Below are 23018 nucleotides of genomic sequence, written 5' to 3'. Positions count from 1 at the left end.
TTAGTTTTGCTGTGATGCTTGATGATGTAAAATGCCTTTATAAATCGGTAACGTGAAAGTAAACTTTGAGTGAGTTCTGATCATGCTTCTCCTCTAGTCTGGTTATTTCTCATTCCCGATGCCACAGATTGACTGATTACTGAGGCCAACAGTGGTGTGTGCGTGTGTTGTGTGCCTGGAGTCTTGAGAACAACCCACCATTATTATCATCCTTTCAATGACCAGTAGCAGAATTCAGAAATAAATGAAACTGTGTAGGCTCGGTTCACATTGCATGGATCAAAAATCAGTTTTTACAATGTGCATCAGTTTTTCATCCAGCAGTTCCATTCGGTTACTGCTCGGTCAATGCGAGGCATCCGTCGATCTGGAATTATCACAGACTCCCTATATTTGCGCTCTATTTTGGCGAAATGGACCGATCGGATCAGTGTCAACCAGAAGGATGTGAACAGATCCTATTGATTAAGAAAGGATCCATTTGCATCTGTTGGGTCCCGTTCCCTTTTTTTTTTCGTTGAACGGAAAGTTTATTAGGACAGTGTGCATCGACACTTACTTTCAGGAGTGCTAACTAGAAAAACCTGAAATCTGATAGTTCATAGTTACATGTTTTATGCTGTATGAGCTAAAATATAGTTCTGAATATGGTCAATTAAAGCAACCACCTCCAACTTCATTACATAATCTATATCTGTGGAGAGTTACCTTTACCTATCCCAACCATGCCCACTCATGCAGACTGATGCAGCAGAGAAGCATGGAGAAGGTAACGTTCATGTCAATAAGAGTTAGTTGTGGGTTGGAAGAGGAGGAGAAACATTGTGCAGTGTCTTCCATTTGCTAGACAAGCATACACACCTGGAGCCATTTACACTTGTTATGGGACCTGTGTCCAGCATTTCAGACAGGGCTGAGGAGTAAGAGTAATTTTTGGGTACTTGGAGTTGGAGTCTGGGTTTCATAAGCAGAGGAGTTGGATGATTTTTGTACCTACTCCATAGCCCTGGAATGGCTGTGAAGTCAGAGTCAAGGAGTAAGAGCAATTTTGGGTACCTGGAGCCGGAGTCGGTGGTTTCATGAACTGAGGAGTTGCAGTAGGATGATTTTTGTACCGACTCCACAGCCCTGATTTCAGAACAACTTTTTTGGGGGTCAAGAATGATTGAAAAAACAAACAAACACATAAGCTGTAGGGTATTTACTTAGAAAAATTCACCCTCTTTAACTTTGTACATTTGTGCATACCTGAAAGGCTGATGTGCAGATCATTTCCGTCCAAACCGTCAATACACTTTAGAAGATTGACATGGGGCATATTTGAAATGTAAAACCTTCACTACCTAGGCCACACATTACAATTTAAAACAAATGCTGGAAAATTGTGCATGCCTAATTTCTGATGTTCAAGCTTAACCCACCAATTACAGCGCCGCTCATCTGAAAAATAGAGACATACAAGCGTGGGATCAATGATCCAAATGATTGCCACATTTTCACACCACTTAGCTCAAGTCAGCTTTATCTGTGAATGTACCCTCGGCCAAACCAGTGGAAATGCCTGCCGGAGAGACACATATGGTCGTGAGATCTTCTCATGCTGCCACTGGATAATTGGGGCATTTGGATAGTAATTAACACACGTTTTAATAAGTATAGTTGGAGCTGAGGTCAGCTAGAGAGCTTCACACAGAAGCAAAGTATGACCTCTTTTAAGGTTTCATTTTCTGTTGGGTGGGCGCCAAAAAGCTGGTGTGTAACTCTAAACTTGATAGCAATTATATAAATTGAAGTGACACTAACATAAGATCTCATGCTAGGAAGCACATTAATTATTTAATTAACTTCACAGTGTCAGAAGCCATCAGTAATGCACAAAGTGACGAAAAATGGTGCAGCTGACAAATCAGATTAAGCAACATGCCTAGCACAGAAGATTATTCAGATTTCATTGTATTGCTATACTCTACTTAATGTAAATTCCCTTTAAATGGATTAAAAAAAAAAAGGTTGATTACAACAAAAGGAGAGAAAGCTAGCTCTGCACTACAACAAACCTGTCATAGGCAAGTGGCCACTGCAGAGCAGTACATGGAAGGAGCTCTGGGGACGACATTTCTCACTGCATTTCTGCTTATAGAATCATTTTCCTGAACATGCATATAGACATAGGGTGTTGGAACTCTCGCACGCTGTATGCTTATTCCAGGTCACTCTCTCAATCTAGCCTGAAAGACATGGGGGGATTGGTGGCAGCTGCCACATACTAACTGTTGGTCGCAGTAGAGAATGTGATCATGCTACAGCGACATGATCACTTCATTACTGAAGATTAAAATATGGCTGAGAGAGTTAATCTTCTCTCACTTTGATTGTGACACAGAGCCTCTAGTACGCTATAGGAATGAAAGAAGCACTCAGGGATCGGTGCCAATCGCAATCTGTGCCAAAATCAACAGCATTGGACCACACAAAGTTATCGTTGTGAGGCCTCGGCTCAAACACTTTGAGAATGGGTGATTTTAGCACAGGTGTAGCGCTCATGACTTAGGCAAGTATACTTTTGGGGGTCCAGATCGTTAGTAGAAATGGTCAGTGAGATTTGATTCTAGCTTGTATACAGGTTTAATGCAAACTGTATATACCTTGGAAATGTCCCAATCCAAATCAGGAGGACATGCATTTTATTGTGACTGGCCCATCTCCAAACGCCATTTAATTTGCATGCAAGGCAGAATCATTATCTCTACATGATGGTTAGCGTTAGGGAATGTTAAGTATAAAAGTTATTAAATTGGGCAATTAAAGACAATCTCCGGCCTCCAAAAAAGTTTTAATGGCAATACATACATGTAGTCTATGCACTGTGTACAGTTAGATGAACATATAAAGTTTACATCTGGTACATCGTAGTGGATAGAACAGACGCACATTTATATCTGTAGTAGCATCTCCATCTTTCCCTTCATGCTGATGCCTCGCAGGTACATCCTCAGCATTGTGCCCTCCCCTCCAGCCTGGTGCCCTCCCCGGCTCTCTGCCTGCCTGGATCAAATTCTCTTTTTATATTGTATAGGAGAGAGAAGACACAGAAGAACAGCTGCAGCCTCTGTCTTATGTCTGTTTGCTATGTTTTTTTTTGTTTTTTTTTAGATGTCTTGTCTGCCTTCCTGTCTGGATTAGATCACATCTCTTTTTACAGTGGCTGTGGGCTGGGAGCAGGATATGGTGTGGGGGGGAGTTATGACATCAATTCCCCAGCATCCTTTGCAACTATGGTTTGGAAAGGAAAAACATTGCCTGAGCCCAATTTCACACTGGGGCCGGGGATTTTGAGAACATATATAGAATATGGACCCTGGGGTGACAAAATCACTATTTATTATGTGTGATTTAATAAATCTTGGCAACTTAGTAGGTTTAAAGCAAACTGTTATTTATAATTTAGGTTCTCTTTTAGGTTTGTATCTTAATTGCTTAGTGCAGAAGTTCTTTTGAGAATCGGGGGTTTCCTAATTTGCAAAAATAATTAAAGGACACACACAGACCAATGTTGGTCACTGCAAAGCTACAGCCATAGCAGGTAATTACTGGTCATGTCCATTCTGGAGTGGAGACACTTAAATCCAACCAACCAAAATGTTTCAAGATCTACTCATTTTACCAACACTGATGTAAAGATGTATGCCTGCTGCACAGTGTGAAGCAGCCTGAGTTACACCAGTCAATGGCAAGCTGTGTGGCCGGTATGCCTAAACCATGATTGCTGCTGGGCAAACGGCAAGGTAGGTGAAATACACATGAAGAAAGCTCAGAGTCTTCTGCATACAGTCCTGGATTCATTTTAAAAATTCAATGGTCCACCTGCAGCATCTCTTCTTATTTGTCAGATACTTTTTGGTTCTGTACAGAAGGCAATTTTTAATTGATCACATTGGGCACACAGCTGGTGGCAACTGACAGCATGTAGAATGGCTGATTGAATGCATTTACAAAATGCATGCTACTGTTATGAACCATTAAAATGACTCATATAAAGGCTCCATATTCCTGTAAAGGATAAGTGCACTTAGGATGTAAGTGCAGTAAATCAACCCAAGATTAAATTCTAATCAATAATGTATTTATAATGAGTACTTTGTGGATGGGTATTGTTTACAAGTGCTACCCCTTTAAAAAAGGACAAGCATCATTTTCAGGATGCAGGTAAAGTAGGCGTTAACATACCAGCTTATGCTGCTGACCATCTAGTTTAGGGGTGTCAAGCTGAAGCACATGAAGGGCCAAAATGAGAAACACACCCCAAGTTGCTGGTTTAGATTGCTCATTTAGATTTACCATTTTGGAGCACATCTGCTCACACACTTTTAGCATGCATTGCTTCACAAAGGCACCCTCTGAAAACACCTCAAAGCTCGAGTGATTTCTTCAGCCCCGGAAAAGCTAGCTTTCACTGCTGCGTGGTATTTGGCTGTGGTTTAAAGGGGAACTTCAGCCTAAACAAACATACTGTCATCAAGTTACATTACTTATGTTAATTAGAATAGATAGGTAATATAATCTCTTACCCAACCTGTTTTAAAAGAACAGGCAAATGTTTGTGATTCATGGGGGCTGCCATCTTTGTCATGGGGGCAGCCATCTTTTTGGTTGAAAGGAGGTGACAAGGAGCAGGAGACACAGTTCCAACTGTCCTGTGTCCCGATTACCCCTCCCAGCTGCACACTCTAGGCTTAAAATGTCAAATTCACAATGTAAAAAAAAAAAAAATTGCAACCAAAATAGCAGAACGAGAACAACAAAATCAGAAATCCCATCATGCTTTGCACAGCATCAGGGGAAAAAAGCCCGGGCAGTTTTCTTCTGTGCAGCTAAAAATGAGGCTTCTATAAGAGAAACAAAGTTCTGATGCTGTGAAACTGTTAAAGAAACACCAAGCCTTTTCAGTTCTGCTGAGTCGATTTTTAGTCCAGAGGTTCACTTTAAGTAAACATTTACAGCTGTGATTGCAGTTTGCCTTCTAATTCTTGGGTTTAAATTTTTTTTGAAGAATATACTTACTTCCATGTTTGGTATCAAAATGATGACTTATATTGTGCACCTTTACAGACACTGCCTCATAACACAAAATTCATTTTGATTTGTCTTTTCAAAACACAAGCCTATACTTGCTTTCCCATCTTTCACTATTGTCTTTCCTCATCAACTTTTCTGTTTTGGGACATTTTAGGATTGATATTTTTAATCTCTGCTGAACAGCACTTTGCACCACTTGGCTACATTACCCTCTTCCCTTTGCAGTTGAGAGATTAAATCTTTGTGTCAAGCACAACAGAGTCATTGTCATCTTGTCCAGTTCATGCCTGCTCAGTGCATAGCAAAGCACTTAAACCTTCCTATACTCTCCTATGCGTGAGTATACTGAGCTGTAGCTGCAACGATCGTCACAAAAGGTTAATTTCCCTGCAGCAGAGAAAAAATGGGTGGATTTGTACTCATAGGGAAAGACCGGCTGTTGCTTCCCTCCCAGCTACTCAACTACCTCCTGTGGGTGATGAAGGTATCTATCATGGTATCTATGTTCCCCAATATTTGTTTTGTACTATGTACAGCACTACAGAAGATGCTGGCACTATATAAAAAAAAAACAAATAATAATAATGGCATAGGGGACTAGTCTAGACAGCCCACAGACTGCTGTCCAGTGGCAACAGAAGGCCTTTCCCTATCCAAAAAGGCACTCAGCGTAGTGTCCTCTATGCCCTTTTTTATGCTCCATCTACAGAACCCCTCCCCTGTAGGATCCATGTTTCCCTGGAAGTAGTGGGGCCTCAAAGTGGGTGGCATTGAGGAGAAACTCATGTATGCAGATGACATTGCCCTATTCTTGGCAAACACTGACTAAGTGTTTAACTAATGTCCTTGACTTGATAGCTGCTTTGGCATTTTATTCTGGATTAGTTATTAACTGGGATAAATCCATGATTTTTCGCCTATATCCTCTCAGTACACCCCTGGGCCAAAAACATAATTTTTCAAGCAACTGATAAGGAGATCAGCGTCACAACAGATATTTTTGTGCTGAAAACTTTTAGAATCAGTGGGAATGACGCATCCTAGACATACCAGGAACATTAAAAATCCAGAGACCGAATGTGATTTACTCCACTCTGTTGCTTCTGGTCACAAACTAATGCTGCATAAACCTTTTTTCACACAAAACTATAACATTTAAACACTCTGATTAAGGCTATTAGACTGAATATTTGGATCTGTGCCAGGAGATGGGCTTTAAAGTGCAGTGAATGTGGTTGAAGAGTGAAGTTAATGTCTAAACACAGCCATAACCTCTTTAAGGTCCCATCATGTAACTTAAATGCTGTTCTCAATGCTCCAATTTCCACATGGCTTCATCAGACCTTTTGATCATGAATTCCTTTCCTAATGGCTTACAGTTAAAAGTTCGCATTAGCTATTTCCCCATAAATTGTACTTGACTTGTGCAAAGCCCTCTTGCAGGAAACATAGTACATGCTAAATGAAGCAAGATGCATCTCCAAATCACACCATCACAGGAAAGTTGTCCAAGTCTTGGTATATAATTTCAATGGAGACTTTAGCATTGTAGGAAAAGTCACATTTGTAGATACTGAACTATACCTAAGGTTTTTCTTGGATTTTCCTGTGTCAGTTTTATGGGGGAGGGTCTCTCTCTGTTTTCTATAGTCAAATAATAAGTCTTTTTAACAACAAGGAAGTCCTCCCAGAATATCTGCAAAATATGGTTCAGCACCTAGCAAGTGAAACAGTACCGAACAAAGCATAGATAAGAAAAGGAACATCAAACTTAAGTTAATTTGGGAAGCATTTGAGTACTTTTTTGCTTGCTTGGGGCTGAAATGGTATTTATTGATAATCTTTGAAAACATCTCCTGTGAGAAACCCCAAGAGAAATCTATACATTGGGCCAAATATACCTTATAGAACTGATTTGAACAACAAATGTGCTGCTTCTGTCTATCAGCAGAATTTCAAGGTTCAATGTGGCCAGTTCGATGACGGACAGCTATATTACGGCCTATCATTTCTGATGACCTCTAGCCATGGATCACACCAGAATCAATTACCTGCAACATTGCACAAACACAGAAAAAATACACACTGTGGCCTAAAGCTATAAAGTATTACTTTACAGATTTACTGTCCTTTTAAGGCAAGAAAGTAGCAGGCAAATGTCAGTTTCTAATATTTCTTCTTGCAATTCTGCCATATTAACGGCCAATCCACACATATGGCTGAATCACAGATAACAAATGGCTCTTTCCTCGATAAACCATCACTTCCAGTCCTGTCAACGTAACCAAGTAAGAGAGTACAAAGAGGCAGAAGACATACTCAGCTGCTCGGTGTTTGCAAACTATATGTTCACAGCGTGGTTGAAAATGGTTGCATGCAGTGTCTGATGGGCAGACATTTGGCTCAACTGCCTGTCTTGACTAGGTTCAATTGATACGACACAGTGTTAAGCTGGCCACTAACGATCCCATTTCTAGCGAAAAATCGTTTGAGCGATCAGAAATTCTGATCGGATTGGTTGAAAATAACCTTAGTTGATGAGGCACAATAATTTCTGAACGATTATAAAAAAAAAAAAAAAAAAAAAAAAAAGATTATAAAATTCTGATCGGATTGGTTGAAAATAACCTTAGTTGATGGTCACAATGAATTATGAGCGATTATAAAAATAGTGGTCCGATTGGATTTTTGTCAAACCAAAATTTAGATTTTCTTGATTGGTTGTGATAGATAGGAAGCAAAGATTGGTTCGTTGATGGTGTAGTGAACAATTTTTCTTCCGATCAGAATTTCTGATCGCTCGAACGATTTTTCGCTAGAAATTGGACCATTAGTGGCCACCTTAAGTATTACAAGAATGCAGGTCTCAACTGCACACCAAATATGGTAGACATGCAGCAGCATCAGAAAGATGATAAGAGGCATCGAGGCAGATTAATGAACACTAGCGCAGGGAAACAGAGCAAAACTGCTGAAAAAGGGGAGCTCAAAGCAACCAATCAGAATCCTTAAAGGGAACCTAAACTAAGAAGGATATGGATTTTCCTTTTAAAATAATACCAGTTGCCTGACTCTCTTGCGGATCCTGTTTCTCTAAGGGCCCGTTTCCACTATAGCGTTGCGGAATCGCCGGCGAATCACCGCAGGCAAATCGCATGCGGGTGCGATTCCGCATGCATTTTTTGCCGCGATTTCGCATGCGATTTCGCATAGGTAAGGCTGTATGCGAATTTAACCATGTCACTGCCTGTGTAAATTAACATTAATACCTATGCGAAATCGCATGCGAATTCGCGGCAAAAAACGCATGGGGAAAACGCATGCGATTTCCCTATTAAATACATTGCGTGCGATTCGCCTGCATTCCACACGCAGGCGAATTCTGAGGGCCCTACCATGCAGATTTTTTTTGCACAGAAAAACGTGCGGGGAAACGCACAAGTGGAAACAGTCCCATCCACTTGTACTGACTGTGCGAATTCGCATGCGGGAACGCATGCGGATTCGCGATAGTGGAAACGGGCCCTAATACTTTTAGCCACAGTCCCTCAACAAGTATGCAGATCAGGTGCTCTGACTGAAGTCAGACTGGATTAGCTGCATGCTTGTTTCAGGTGTGTGATTCAGCCACTACTACATACAAAGAGATCAGCAGGACTGACAAGCAACTGGTATTGTTTAAAAGGAAACATCCCTCTCAGTTAAGGTTCCCTTTAAGGCTTCTTGCACACCAAGACGTTGTGTTAGGTGCCACGTTAAGGTCGCATAACGTGCACCTAACACAACGTATGGTGCTGCAAAAGCCGACGGTAGAGTGAGCCGCGTTCGGCGGCTCGATTCCTATAATGTCTCCCAGAGTGGCGCTGATTGGCCAGCGGGACCACGTGATGCGGAGCGAGACACTCTGCATCACGTGGTCCCGCCGGCCAATCAGCTGCCGCCAGTGCAGTGAATATTAAGTAGCCATGTGCGCGGCTACTGTAGCTGGCTCTCCCCGCCTCCTCTCCGCCCCCCACTGCGCATGTGCAAACAGTCTAACGCGGCTATAGCCGCTCCAACGCCGTAGCATGCTGCACTTTGCACCGAACGTGCAGCATTACATGTAACGCAACGTGGGCTGTGTGAACAGCCCACTTGTGTTACATTGCTGTGCGTTGGGGGAGCGTTACAGGCGCACTAACGTGCGCCTGTAACGTCTTGGTGTGTAAGCAGCCTAAAGGGAACCTATACTGAGAAGGATATGGATTCTTCATTTTAAAATAATACCAGTTGCCTGACTCTCCTGCTGAGCCCTGTGTCTCTAATACTTTTAGCCACAGCCCCTGAACAAGCATGCAGGCCAGGTTCTCTGACAGAACTCAGACTGGATTAGCTGCATGCTTGTTTCAGGTGTGTGATTCAGCCACTACTGCAACCAAAGAGATCAACAGGACTGCCAGGCAACTGGTATTGTTTAAAAGGAAACATCCATACCGCTCTCAGTTTAGGTTCCCTTTAAGGGGTCAGAGACTGCTGGTACACAAGTAGTTAAAGATTAAAAAAAAAAGAAAATGCTATCAATAAAAGTACTAAGAAATCCCACAGTCCTTTTGCGCAACCAGGAGATTCTTCCTAGGCAACATCATTTTACATGGATACTCACACACTGCTGCCTCCTGCACGGACATATGCTCGTTACAGAAAACTTGGGTCCTTTATAAATGATTACAAGTTTTATATGAGAGATGTGGTGACTAGTGTCAAAATTAAATCCAGTTTAGACATATGCTAATATGCAGTGTTGAGGGTATGCAGATTAGGTAGTCTTGTATGTAGCAGGTCTGCAGAATTTAAATGAAGTCTTTATTTAGTGCCTGTTAGAAAAAAACATGCATGCATCTGTTTTTTGTTGTAAAATAGTATTTTTCTAGATTTCCAACTTTGTATCACAAACCCAATTTTAGCTAAGAAGTCAGAGGAGACATAACGCCACCATATAGGGAATGCTTATTGTTTACTGGCACATTATCACTCCCACATCTCACAGGGCTCTTTGGGCAGAAGCCATGGAGTGTCTAACATTCCACAAACATTGACAGACAGCTTCTTACTTGGCTTTTCAGTATGTTGGCTTCCTCTACAATCTGCATACTGTCTCGCACTCTGGAAACAGCTTCGTATTTCTCTTGCTCCATTTCTGAACATTTTGCCTGCAGCTCTCCAATGTGTTTTTCCAGTTGCGTTCTCTCTGCCTTTATCTGTTCCGAATCTTGTGTAACCGCTTTCAACCTTCATCAAGAAAAAACAAGAAATAAGGTTCATAAAAAAAAATATACAAGGATGATATAAAGAGTCACAACAGGGACAGTGTGCTTTAGATTTTCACAGAGGAGGTTAACTTTTCCCTTTAAGCAAAAAGTATAACTAGAGCACATTTTATGCTGAAGCGTGACATGCTAGGTTTAATGCTTTCTATTATTCACCTGCCAATGTCTGATATTTCTATGTAGCTCGCTCATGAATCAGACACAACCACAAGCATTCTAAGTAGCGGACAAGGTCATGCATAGAAAGCACATTCAATCATAGAATATGTGACTGTGGCTTCATTTTACAAGGACAGAATGCTCAGTAGCAGCAATCTAGCTGTTCATACACTATGTTCAATTGTAAGAGACACCACAGTCACCAGTAATAACACCTATTCAGCACTCGATTTTATTTATCAGTGTTTTCATTAACTGTGCTGCCTTATAGAAATTAATCACAAGCAAACTGCATTGGGCTTTAAGCCCAGTGATCTTCTGTAGGATTGATGACAGTTGTTGTGGAAGACAATTTGAAACACGAGAGCCACTGTTTTCAATTACAGCCCAGGGTTTGAAACTTTAAAGAGGCACTATAGTGACATATAGTAGAATGCAGTAAACTATTTAGAATACCTACTTCTAGGTAATTTCTCTGGTCTCAGAATCAGAAACCCCTCCTACATCTATGTATTGCTGTATATTGGTGTGTAACCCCCCCCCCCCCCCCAAGCATTTTTGGACACAAGTATATTTTCTAGCTGTCATTAGAACGCTCATCTCAGAAAACAAACATTTTTCAGAGATCACATGACAGGACTAAAGATGCCACCACCTGTGATAAATTTCAGAATGTAAACTGGTGTTAGAAAAAGATTTGACAATGGGCAAACACCGACTAAATAATGTATACATGAATATTGTAAATTAATAAATAATAAGTCATGTTATTCAGGTTTGTTATTTTCACTAGAGTTCCGCCTTAAAGGACAACTGACCTCAGAGACATGGAGGCTGCCCTGTTTATTCCCTTTTAAACTATGCACATTGTCTGGCTGTTCTGCTGACATTCTGCCTCTAATACTTTTAGTCATAGACCCTGAACAAGCATGCAGATTACCTGTTTGAGTCAAGTCTGACAGCATTAAAGTGATCCTTAAGTCTCTAAAAAAATAAAAAATAAAAAAAATAAATAAAAAGATTTACTCACCTGGGGCTTCCCTCAGCCACCTGCAGCCGATCGGTGCCCTCGCAGCCCAGCTCAGATGCTCTCAGATGCTCCTGCACCCGCCGACGAACACTTCCAGTTTGGTCGTCACCGGCCAACAGGCATGGGAACGCAAATGATTCTCCGCGTTCCCAGCCATAATATCGCCCCCTATGCTTCTATTGCGGCCTCCTGGTGTTCGCCGGCGGGTGCAGGAGCATCTGAGCGGGCTGCGAGGGCACCGATCGGCTGCAGGGGGCTGAGGGAAGCCCCAGGTGAGTAAATCTCAATTTTTTTTAGACACTTACGGATCACTTTAACCACATGCTTGTTTCAGGTGCGCGATTCAGACACTACTGATGCATGAAAGAGGAGTAGGATGCCAGGCAACTGGTATTGTTTAAACGGAATTAAATATGGCAGCCTTCATACTCCTCTCACTTCAGGTGTCCTTTAAGAATTAGCATAATAGCCAAAAATGCATGTTACAATCCTCATCATTTTATCCGCATTTCCAGTGACAACCATGCTAAGCTACTGGGCCATAATATCCATGTGAACCAGAAACGATAAAATGTAACCAAATCTCATATAGGGAATAGGAGTATGCTACAAGAACATTTACTAAGTGGTAAGGTCAATCTGATTGTAGCCAATAAGGTGTGGCCTGCTTTTGGATCAAATAAAATGCAATCATTTATTACTTAATTTATGTCAACCATAATGTATGGTAATGCTTTCTCAAAAAGCCAGCAAACAAATAAATAAATGAAAATAAGTTTTTAATTTCTCATCACAGTTTTAATATATTTATTCACTCATATGGATAAACTCATAAAATAAAACTTTGTTAAATAAAAGCACAGATGCAATTTCATTCCCTAAAAATCTTTTGTTCTGTGTTATCCAGCCACATAAAAAAATCCAACAGTTCACCCAAGCCTGCTTATACGGGCTCCCACATGATCACTTCACACCCTCGATCTTCTCTCCCGATTCCAGTGAACTGACAATAAGAGTCATCAGAAGGGAGAGGGTGAGGAATGACTGCATGGAAGTCCGTAAGTTAAACTGTAGATCTGACTGTTTTGTAGGCAACCTATATAAAATTATACATTTATACTATTTTCTAGTAAGAAACCGCACATGCGTTTTTATGAATTCTGTTTCAGGATAAACCAGTGCACCCATTTACATACATGGATCCAGTACAGGATAACTTACATACCATACAACCCTGAACTCCAGGATATCTTAAAGGTACATATCCCTCCCGCAGCTACCCAGTGAGAGACCGTCATTGCAATTTATATTTGTGCTGTACTTTCCCATGTTTTTAGGATTGGGGAAATAATTTTCTCCTATTTAGAACTGTGTTGGAGTGAGATAAAGTGACTGTTTACAGCTTCCGTTGTGTTACGACCTGAGGTTTCCCAGATTTTATTATAGTTACTGTGGCATCCATGTAGAGTATAAACTAAATTCTCAACAGGAAGGGTCCCATTCACTAGACATACCTGCTTAGAAAAGGAGGGGAGGATCTAAGAACATCTATTGCAAAGCAATTGTTTTCTTAGCCTACATTATTAGTTCTTGTAACTGAATCTCTGCGTGTTTTGAGGGTAATATATGACATAGGGTCTCCATAATGCAAAGTCTTTGGTTAATGGGAAAAAATGAAATTACATTCTGTCATTTATAAACTTAGTTGGAGGACATCCGTGGCTATAATAACTACTTAATTCCAGGCAGAATTGATCCAGGGATTTCATCTGACTGCCACCTGGAGTCGGGAAGGATTTTTTACCCCTTTAAAGGTTAACTGGTTTAGGGCTCTTTCACATCTGCACAAACGCTAAAGTTTGCGTTAACGAAGGTAAAATGAAAGTCCATAGACTTTCATTTTACCTTTCACACCCGACGCTGCGTTTCGGTACGTTGCGGTTCTGACGCACCTGGGCGCAGTTTTTCGTCCAATGCACCCGGGAGCCGGCGTTTTCCGTCGGGTTCAATTGATAGCTACCACCACTGATTGGGTCGCACCGCAGATACCCGACGTCACGCCACAGGCTATCAACGAGTGCAGGACAACGGCGTCGTCTGATGTGAAACAGCCCTCAAGCCTTCTGAAGCTAGGAGCACACTGGGCAGAATTGCTAGCATTGCATAAAGCACATGCATTTTTTGCCCATAATGAAAGTTTATGGGCTGCACAAAAAAACACATTTTTTTAAAACATATAACTTGCTGCATACTTCTCAAAAACGCATGGAAAACGCACATAATGTATTTCAATGGAAATGCAGAGGATGTGTGTTGTACTGCATTTTTGACGCTTTTGTTTTTTTAGTTTCAAAGACTTTTATTGAATATAGCAAAAACATATTATGTCAAATTGCAATATCATTAGCAAATGTCTTACAAAATTGGAATACAGAGCTCAAATTTGCTTCCTGTAGACTGGAAATACATAACAGTAGAAAAGATAAAATAAATGAGATAGTAATATCAACAATAAAACAGTAAGCTTAATTGTGGCGAACTAGATGATAGCTCCTGGTTAGTCATAGACTGAGGAGCTATGTGAGAAGACACTCTTTCCCGTTTAGGGAGACAAGAGTGTTGTCAGGTTCATTAACGGTACAAGGGTGAAAACCGTCCCAGGAGGGGACGGGGTATATGTTGGATGGTCATGCTCTCTATAGTTATGTAGGGTGAGTCGGTGGCTATGATTTAATCGTAGGGGTATGTGTAGGTTCTCTTGGAAGGTATATCCTTAGGTGTCCTCTCGTATGGATCTGGAGACTCCTCTAGAGCAAGCTTTGTCTAGCCAAGGTTGCCATACTTTAGTGAAGTGGTCATAATGGTCGGAGATTCTGGCGTTCAGTTGCTCACATTGCATAATGTAATTAATTCTATCACAAACTTGCCTATATCTTAGGTCTGGTTGAAGCCATAAGTGGGCTATATGCATTTTTGCGGCTAAATCAATATATTGTGTTGCTTCTGTTTTTTTAAAAGAAATATGATGCATTTTACTCCACTTAAACAGGGAAACTATTGAAAAACTGCAAACGCATACGAAAAAACACCCAAAAAATGCAGAAACGCATTGTTTTCTGCACAGCCTAGTGTGCTCCCAGCCAAAGGGTTGTTTCCCCGGACCAACTTGGATATGTGAGGGTGCAGGAGAAAAGGTATCTAATGTACCAAACTAACTGTAACTATGTGTACAGACATCATATGATTGAGACACTAGCGGGCACTAAGTAGAGCATTAGGTTTACTAGTTTGCCTGAAATGAAGTTTAAATTATGCCAAGGAGTGGATAATAATGGTAGTGCTCGTCTTAGCAGGATGCTTAAGGTGCACACACACCTTTGATGAATGTTGCCTGTTGGGGATCGGGACCCGATACCCTTGGGCGACATCACTGGACCGGGCTACACAGACTTTTGTCATCTGTGTAGCCGATGAAGCACTCTGTTGCTATGTGGAGGGGTGGCAGAGCGTTGCATGCGTGACATCACGCGGTGGGCGGAGGAGCAGCGTGGACAAAATAATCGCCTGGCGCTGAGGGCTAGTTGATCTGCAGGCGAATCGCTTGGGGGTTGGGAGCCATTGTACACATGCCTCATTATTGGCTGAGGCTGTCATTATCGGCCGCCTCAGCTGACTTCGGGCGTGTGTGCGGGCCTTAAGTGTCTAGTACTTGTGTTATAGTTATAGCATAAGGGTCACAGGTTTGAATCTCAAACCATGGCACAATGTGCATGGAGTTTGTATGTTCTCGTCATGTTAACATGAGTTTCTTTCAGGCACTTCAGGTTTTTTTCCATAACCCCAAAACATTACAGTTGGTTCCTCCCTTTCTTGCAAAAAACAAAACAAAAAAACAAAACCAAACAACATAAAGTGGCCTTAATCTACAGTCCGGACAATAATCTATAATTATGGTTGGATTAGATTGCGATTTAGAGAAGATCACAGTCAGTGACAAAACGTATTCAATGTCCTGTAAAGCACTGCTGAAAATGTCGGCGCCATAAAAATGAATTTTTTTTTTTAAACTCTACAAATCGTTTTAGTATCCTGAAGCAATATTAATTTTTATAATCCTTAAATTCTTCTGTGGATAATCTGCATTTAATACAACCTCATCACCGGCAATGTGCTTTTCATCAGTTTTCTTTTGCCGTATATCGTTTTTCATCTGTATATGCGTGGGATAATTCTGCGTTCATAGGATATAACCATAAAGCAATTACTCAAACAAAACCTGCGGATTAATTAAAACAGAGCTGGAGCCTGCATGGAAATAAGACCATTCATATTCAGTATAAAAGTAATTACCTGGTTTCTAATTGTGTTACTGCAGTGAGGAGCTGTTGCACCCGTTTGTCTGACGCTTCTTCCTTGCCCCGGGCTGCCAACACCTCTTCTTCCTACAGAGCACAGAGAATGGCTGCAATATAACCCATTTGCAGTACTAACAAAAGCACCTGGATCTCTTTCTGCTCGTAATGAGCTGGAGAGATGGCAAAAAACATCATTACACATATATTTTCATAGCTCAAAATGTTTACTTATTGATTTTTTCCAGTTTCAATTATAGTTTGAAGAATAAAGATGCCCACAGACAAATCTCTTCCATCTTTGCTGCCCCTTTGGGGGCTGTTGAAAGCAGTGAAATATCCACTGGTTTATCAGTAATGAGCCAGGGCACATGTTGGATCAAGATTTCACACATCTACCATTACAGAGACATTTCTCTGCAAGAAGTCCAATACGAACAAGCAGAGCGAAAGGCATTGAACAGCGGAATAATACAATATTCATTTACTACGCTAAATGGAAGATGATTAAGTCAGGTTGGCTTTGCAGCATTGGATGAAAAAATTTGTCACCTAGAGACAATTTCACGTTTCAGGATCATGCAATACTTAATTATAAAACAGGCCAAGGACACAGCCTGCAGTTTCTAGGCTAAATTGCACCCAGGGCAAGGATGTAAAAATTGTGCCCCCCCCCACCCCCATGGACTCACAAACCCTTACTCTTTAGGGACAGTCACAGGTCACAAATAGATCGTCCTACTTACTAGTGACCAGCCGCTCATCCAAGAGAAAGCAGGGACCAGGAAAACACACAGGCTAAGAGAGCCCAGAAAGCAGATTCCTCCACGGGCACCGCACACTGACAGCCTGCAATACCACTACAGGACATTAGGTGTCATCACGCGGTGGTGACGTGAAGATGACTTGGCGTTGGACGCAGGCAGCCCATCAGGAGTCAAGAAAGGTGATCGCACTGGTAATCTTTCTTTTTCCATTTTGCTGCAGTGCGTATCACCAGCTTCCTAGCAGTTATAACCCTTCTGCCTGCGCCCTCCTTCTACTTGCCAGTCTGCGCCCAGGGCAGTCGCCCTGCCCGCACTGCCTAAGAAACAGCCCGGTTCTTAATAACCCTGTCAAAGAACCATTAAAGTGAACCTGTATGACCGCATATTGCGACCAAACAATGTCAGCATTCGATAAACTGGACACCCTTGTATTTAGCCACTCGCAAGTGCCATTATTGGCAGTCCTAATGCTAATAGGCAAGTATCAAAGGTTTTCGTGGTTAAAGGGTAACTGTCAGGCATAAAATCAATTCTTTATTTTTATCTGGTAGACAAGTAATACGGATGCTAACCAGGCAATCCAAAAGTTAAAATGTCTTACTTTTCTTGTTGAGAAATGATTATTTCCCAGTTTACCTGACTCTAATTTGGTACGTTGCCACACAAAGGAAGTTGCTGGGCATGCTGGGTTGTCCTTTTTTGCTTCTGTACATTAGTAAAGCCTGAGGGTAAATAAAGAAGCAAAAAAAGACAACCCAGCATGCCCTACAACTTCTTTTGTGCGGCAATGTACCAAATTAGAGTCAGGTAAACTGGGGAATGATCATTTATAAACAAGAAAAGTAATAGAGATTTTAACTTTTGGATTGCCTGGTTAGCATCCGTACTACTTGCTTACCACATAAAAATAAAGAATTGAGTTTTGATTTTATGCCCGACAGTTACCCTTTAAGGAGGTTGGGTGAGGGGCTTAATGTCAAGGCTTTAGTGGACTGGTAGATTAGGTAACAACTTAATGCTGAATTATGATAGGTAAAGAGGTTAGGATTAGGTATTGTTGAGCCTTGAGTTAGAAATAGATGAAAAGTCAGGGTTAATATTTGGAAGCAGGAAGGGAAACGGTTAACAGTAGGCACTAGGCACCTATCATGGCTATCAAGAGAGGGGTAATGATAAGGAACAAGTTAATCATAGTGTCATATTTCAGAAACATGACATGGTTTGTGTTCTGCAAAAGGCAAAATTTGGGCCTACGGTTTGACAACGCAGGTGGTTATGGAGGAATTGAGTGTTTTGGGCAGCACGCTGACATAGATGGCTTTGACACTTGTCACTCATATTAATAGACAGACTGCTTATTGGCATTAATTCAACATGTAAACCTCTCTCCATGCTTTCAAAGAACATGTGATAATACTGTACCTGATATCTGTACACAAGAGGGCCTTGACCTTTGTGTATGCTATCAGAGTAATTCAACCATAAAAACATAAAGCACTTAGACTAGACAATATGTTTCATGCACTATACCAACCATTTTATCTGGTCTAGAAAGTGCCTGAAGATGGCCAAAAAGAAAGTGAAAGTGCCTCCATCTCCAGCATGCAACTCTATCACCACATTGTCTAAGTATTTTAATTAAGATTTGTGGTTGAAGGAACCAGTGTCTTTCCTGGAGGAAGGCTATCATTTAACATGCTTAGCTTAGCATTTTAACTATTTTATTTCTTTTGGATGCCTTTGTATCCTTTTAGTACATGAACAGGTGGAAGAGCACTTTGAGTGTCAATATCATAGAATACATTTTTCCTTAGAATGCAACCTTCTGCTACAGTATAATAGAAATAATTTTCTGCAAACATGGCAAAGGTGGAAAATGTATGAAACCTAGAACTAAGTATGAAAATAGCACAATCGATACTAATGACAGCAAGTAGACTTCGCTAGTATCTGTTGTGGAAAATTCAATAGGAGGACAAGGCAGATTAGTGTATAAGTGCATATAATCAAAAGTTTGTGCAACAAAGAATATCAGCAGGATCACTACATATAAGGGCACATATACAGTAGTTATGAAGTACCAGTGGCATTTCCATTTCATCAGTTTGATTATAAAGTAAACGGTCAGAGCCACTGTAGCACAAATCTGGAAATAACTACTCTGGTAAGTCATTAGGCATTAGGCAATGAAGGACACATCACAATTCAGCAGATCTTCAGCCTTGAGGACAATGTAGTCAATGGCCATCAAATCGACCTTACGATAGATCCCTCTCCGATTGAATCTGATAAGAGTGGGATCTTTTACCTGCCCACACACTGCAGACAGATTTCAGCATAAAAATCTATTTAAAACTATCCTAGAACCGCCGCCTCTGTCTGCCCACTTGCCGTCTCCACCCCCCATGTGATGGGTCTTCCCTACCTCCCTCCCTTGGGGTCCCAAGTGTGCAAGCAGCTCATCTATCTGCCAGACGCCTACTGTAGAGTTTTCTCTGCATCATCGGGGGGGAGGGGACACAAGGTACAGGTAACCCCGGCGATGAAGAAAAGACACTTAGGAGACATGCAGAAGATGGGTGAGCTGCTTCCATGCTCCCCACAGGCTCGGGAAGGGGGGGGGGGGGTGTAGGGGAGACATTACATGGGGGACATGGAGTATGGCAATCAAAATATCAAACCCCATCACCAGTGTGCACCTGACCGAGCCCTTACGAGTGAGATCTTTCCAGCATGCCTGATTAAATGATCTAGCTGGAAATCGATTGAAAGGCTATGTTGCAGCATTGATCTCAGCCAGATTTGATCAATATTATAAAATAGGGCGGATATCGATGAAGTAAATCAAGTAATGTATGAGCACCTTAACAAGCTATGCTGAGCATTACCAATGTCAAGATTGTGGCACTTTGGATCTACTCATTAGTAATCCACAGTTTAAAATGATCTTGTGTTACCAATAATCATGCTTTGAAATACTTAAAGAGAATCTGTACTCTGAAATTCTTACAATAAAAAGCATACCATTCTATTCATTATGTGCTCCTGGTCCCCTCTGTGCTGTTTCTGCCATTCTCTGCTGCAAACCTGGCTTGTAATTGCCAGTTTTAGGCAGTGTTTACAAACAAACTAACCAGCTTCTAATAGGCTCAGCTAAGCAGAGTGTGTTAGTCACACAGAGCCTGCAGGGGGTGTGTACAGCTTCTAGCTAATCACAAGCAGCCCTGCACATTCCAGTCTGACTGCCTCAGCCTGACTGTGCCGACTATAGAGAGAAGATTAGATCATATAACAGAGATAACACAGCTACTGTGCAATTAGGAAAAGCTGCAGTAAGCCAGACCACATTAGAAAAGGCATAGGAACTTATAGCATAGAAGAAATAAAGATAAACAATTTGTTACAGAGTCTCTTTAAGAAATAATTGTCCCTTACTGGTATAAACTATAAGGATAACTCCATTTGTCACCAACCAAATGCACCTAAAACATTTCAACTAAAAAAACAAAAAAAGTTTCCAATAAAGTATTTACTTACTCTCTTATTTGCTTGGTCCTCCACAGTTTCCAGGAGTTTGGTCAGCTCTTCAACTTTCAAAGTTGCTACTTTCAAGTCCACTTTTTCTTGCCTGTCAATGCACATTAGATTAAATAAAGAAGCTACTGATACGAGTTCATGCTGTGAAAATGCATTTGCACAGCACCTTGTAATAAACTCAAGATTGTAATGGCGTGTTAAGGCTATGTCCGCAAAATGCATCCCTGATGACGGACAACCAAATTGTCAGAAACAAGCACAAGTTTGTAAAATGTCATTAAACTGGTCACATTACGGGAGCTGTACATGCTATTATATACCCATGACAAAACCTTAATATTTTCCGCTATCACCTTTGTTATCAGTACTCTGGTATTTTGTAAATAAGCACCCAAGTAGCCCATTACAGCGCATTAGAAATGAAATTGTGCACAAGTATAGTAAAAAGTGGTACCTGAGCTGCTTTGTCAGCTGGTCATTTTCCTTCTGCTGCTCATTCACAGTATGTAAAAAATGCTGGTTCATCTTAAAGAAAATAATAACAATAATCATAACTAAAGAAGATATTTGCAGTGCCAACAACAGATGTAAGAAATGTTAACGTTTATTGATAGAATGGCCTTAAGAAACATGTACAAAAAACTGAATCTTTACTTTTTTTTTTAAAAAAGATTTGGGACTATGATTTGTGTTTTCTTTTTTGTTATTGTCTTTTTCCTCTTTTTTTCTCGCTTCTTGTCTCTCTGTAACACAGACTCCCAGAGCTGCAGACTCAGACAGCTGTCTTGGCAGGCTGAGCAGCATGATGATGCCAAGCAAGCACTGGTCCTGCCCACACAGTTTGCTAATAACGTCTACTTTACACTCACGTGGCTGTTTCCAAACCAGGAATGTTACAGAAGCCTCATTTGACACGAAAAAGGTAGCATCAAGATACACTGCTTCCCAAGTTATCAGATGGTAGATTGAGAGCTAAGCCTGGAGTTTTAAACTTTTAACTCAGAAGAAGTATAATTTGTAGTTAAACAAGCACTCAGCTGCTAAGAAAGGGGTCCAACTGTTTGTTATCTATTCCTAAAATGGTGCCAGAGGAAGGAATCAGCTTTGCAGGTCTAGTACAAATTCCCATAAAGTTCCATGAACATGACTACAATTCCCATTGACCAGGTTGTTTCTTTCTTAAAGGACTACAAAGACATCTTTTACGTGGGTGTGTATGATCACCAACGCGCCCGAGTAGTGGGGAGCATACTGCCCCTGCACAGCAGTACTGCGCAGAGGCAGTATGCTCTTGACTACGCGGACATGTTAGCGCTCACACGCCCCTGCACAGAAGACGCTGACCCATCAGAGGTCGGCAATCCTTATAGGCTGCCAGCAGGACTCTGGAGAGGACCAGAGCTACAGTGAGGAACACAACTTCTAGGGGATGGCAGAAGATCCAGGTAAGTAAAACTACATTTAGTTAGTGATCTCAGAAGTCTTTTAAAGTACAACTTACCTGAGGGATTTGGAGGCTGCCATATTTATTTTCTTTTAAACAATGCGGAGTGCCTGGATGTCATGTTGATCCTTTGCTTTTGATACTTATAAGCCCATGGACTCTGAATAAACATGCAGATCAGATGTTTCAACCTACCTGGTGGTAACTTCGAGCTACGCTTGGGTTAGTTGCCGGGAGCTCAACGCAGAGCAATGGCGCACAGCTGGCATTTTTACTCACCTCCAAGGGAATCCAGACGCCAGCACACCTTCTTCCTGTCCTCAGATGCTCTGGATCACTCTGGAGAGACAGTGCCACCCGGAGGAGGAAGGAAAATTGCAACGCTGGATTCCAGGGAGGTAAGTGCTGGGGCTGCTGCAGGCATTCTGGCGGCATGATTTTTTCCTGATTTTAGGGTCTGAAACGCACTGAAAGACCTAAAATCCAGAAATAATCATACCACCAGGGAGGTTACATTTGACTGCATTTGCTGCATGCTTGTTTTAGGTGAAGAATTCAGACACTACTTATGCATGAACGATTAGCAGGGCAGCCAGGAAACTGGTGTTATTTAAAATGATTTAAAAGGAAATAAATATGGCATTCTCCACACCCGTCTCACATCAATAATCTATTCATAGGACAAGGCTAGGAAGAGATTCAGATGACAGTATTATAAATCAGGTGATGTGTTACAGAGAAATAATGTTAAGCTACAGCTATGGACTCTTTCCTGCAGAATGCACTAATTATCATGGAAAAATATGAAAGTCGGGGTAGAGTTTAATGATATACATCTTTTTTAAATAACTGGCCCGGCGCCGAAACACATAATGACGCAATAGGTGTGACGTAGCTACAGAGGTACTTCCCACCCCCTGACGGACCTAGCCGGTGTATGGAGTTCCATCCCACACTACTGGCCATAGCGTGGTAAAGCCGGGAAAGTGTCAGCGTTCTGGATGGTGGAAATGTTCCTTGCACTGATATGTGCGATATGCCGTCAATTATTCTACATTTTGTAAGTGTAACTTTTAAACTTTTTATAAGCGATTAAAGAAGTTAATGCACCAGAGAGCGCTCCTATACCTTCTCTTTTTGTTTCATGTTAAAGAAAACCCCTGAAAAAACCCTCTGGGGGATAATTCCCTCAGGAGGGGGAAGCCTCTGGATCCTAATGATCCCACCCCATCCTCCTAAGCCTTTGGCATTCCAGCGCTGGAAGACCCCAAATGTCTACAAGGTAAATATTTACCTACCACGAGCCAGTGCAGACACAGTAGCAGCTCTCTGCTCGGGCAGAAATAG

The 23018-nt window shown here is 41.4% G+C and overlaps 1 protein-coding gene across 1 annotated transcript in view; it reads right to left on the bottom strand.

Annotated features, from left to right (window-relative positions):
* Positions 1-23018, bottom strand: part of SCLT1 (sodium channel and clathrin linker 1) — a 281942-nt gene that overhangs the window by 95902 nt on the left and 163022 nt on the right. The window contains exons 10-13 of the mRNA XM_068279885.1: positions 20682-20752; positions 20228-20318; positions 15922-16013; positions 10167-10344 (exon numbers count right to left, since the gene is read on the bottom strand). Coding sequence (XP_068135986.1) covers positions 10167-10344; positions 15922-16013; positions 20228-20318; positions 20682-20752 — 432 coding nt within the window. The remainder of the gene's footprint in view (positions 1-10166; positions 10345-15921; positions 16014-20227; positions 20319-20681; positions 20753-23018) is intronic.

Source organism: Hyperolius riggenbachi, chromosome 1 (assembly GCF_040937935.1).
Source record: "Hyperolius riggenbachi isolate aHypRig1 chromosome 1, aHypRig1.pri, whole genome shotgun sequence".
NCBI lineage: Eukaryota > Metazoa > Chordata > Amphibia > Anura > Hyperoliidae > Hyperolius > Hyperolius riggenbachi.
This window is presented reverse-complemented; position numbering and strand designations above follow the sequence as displayed.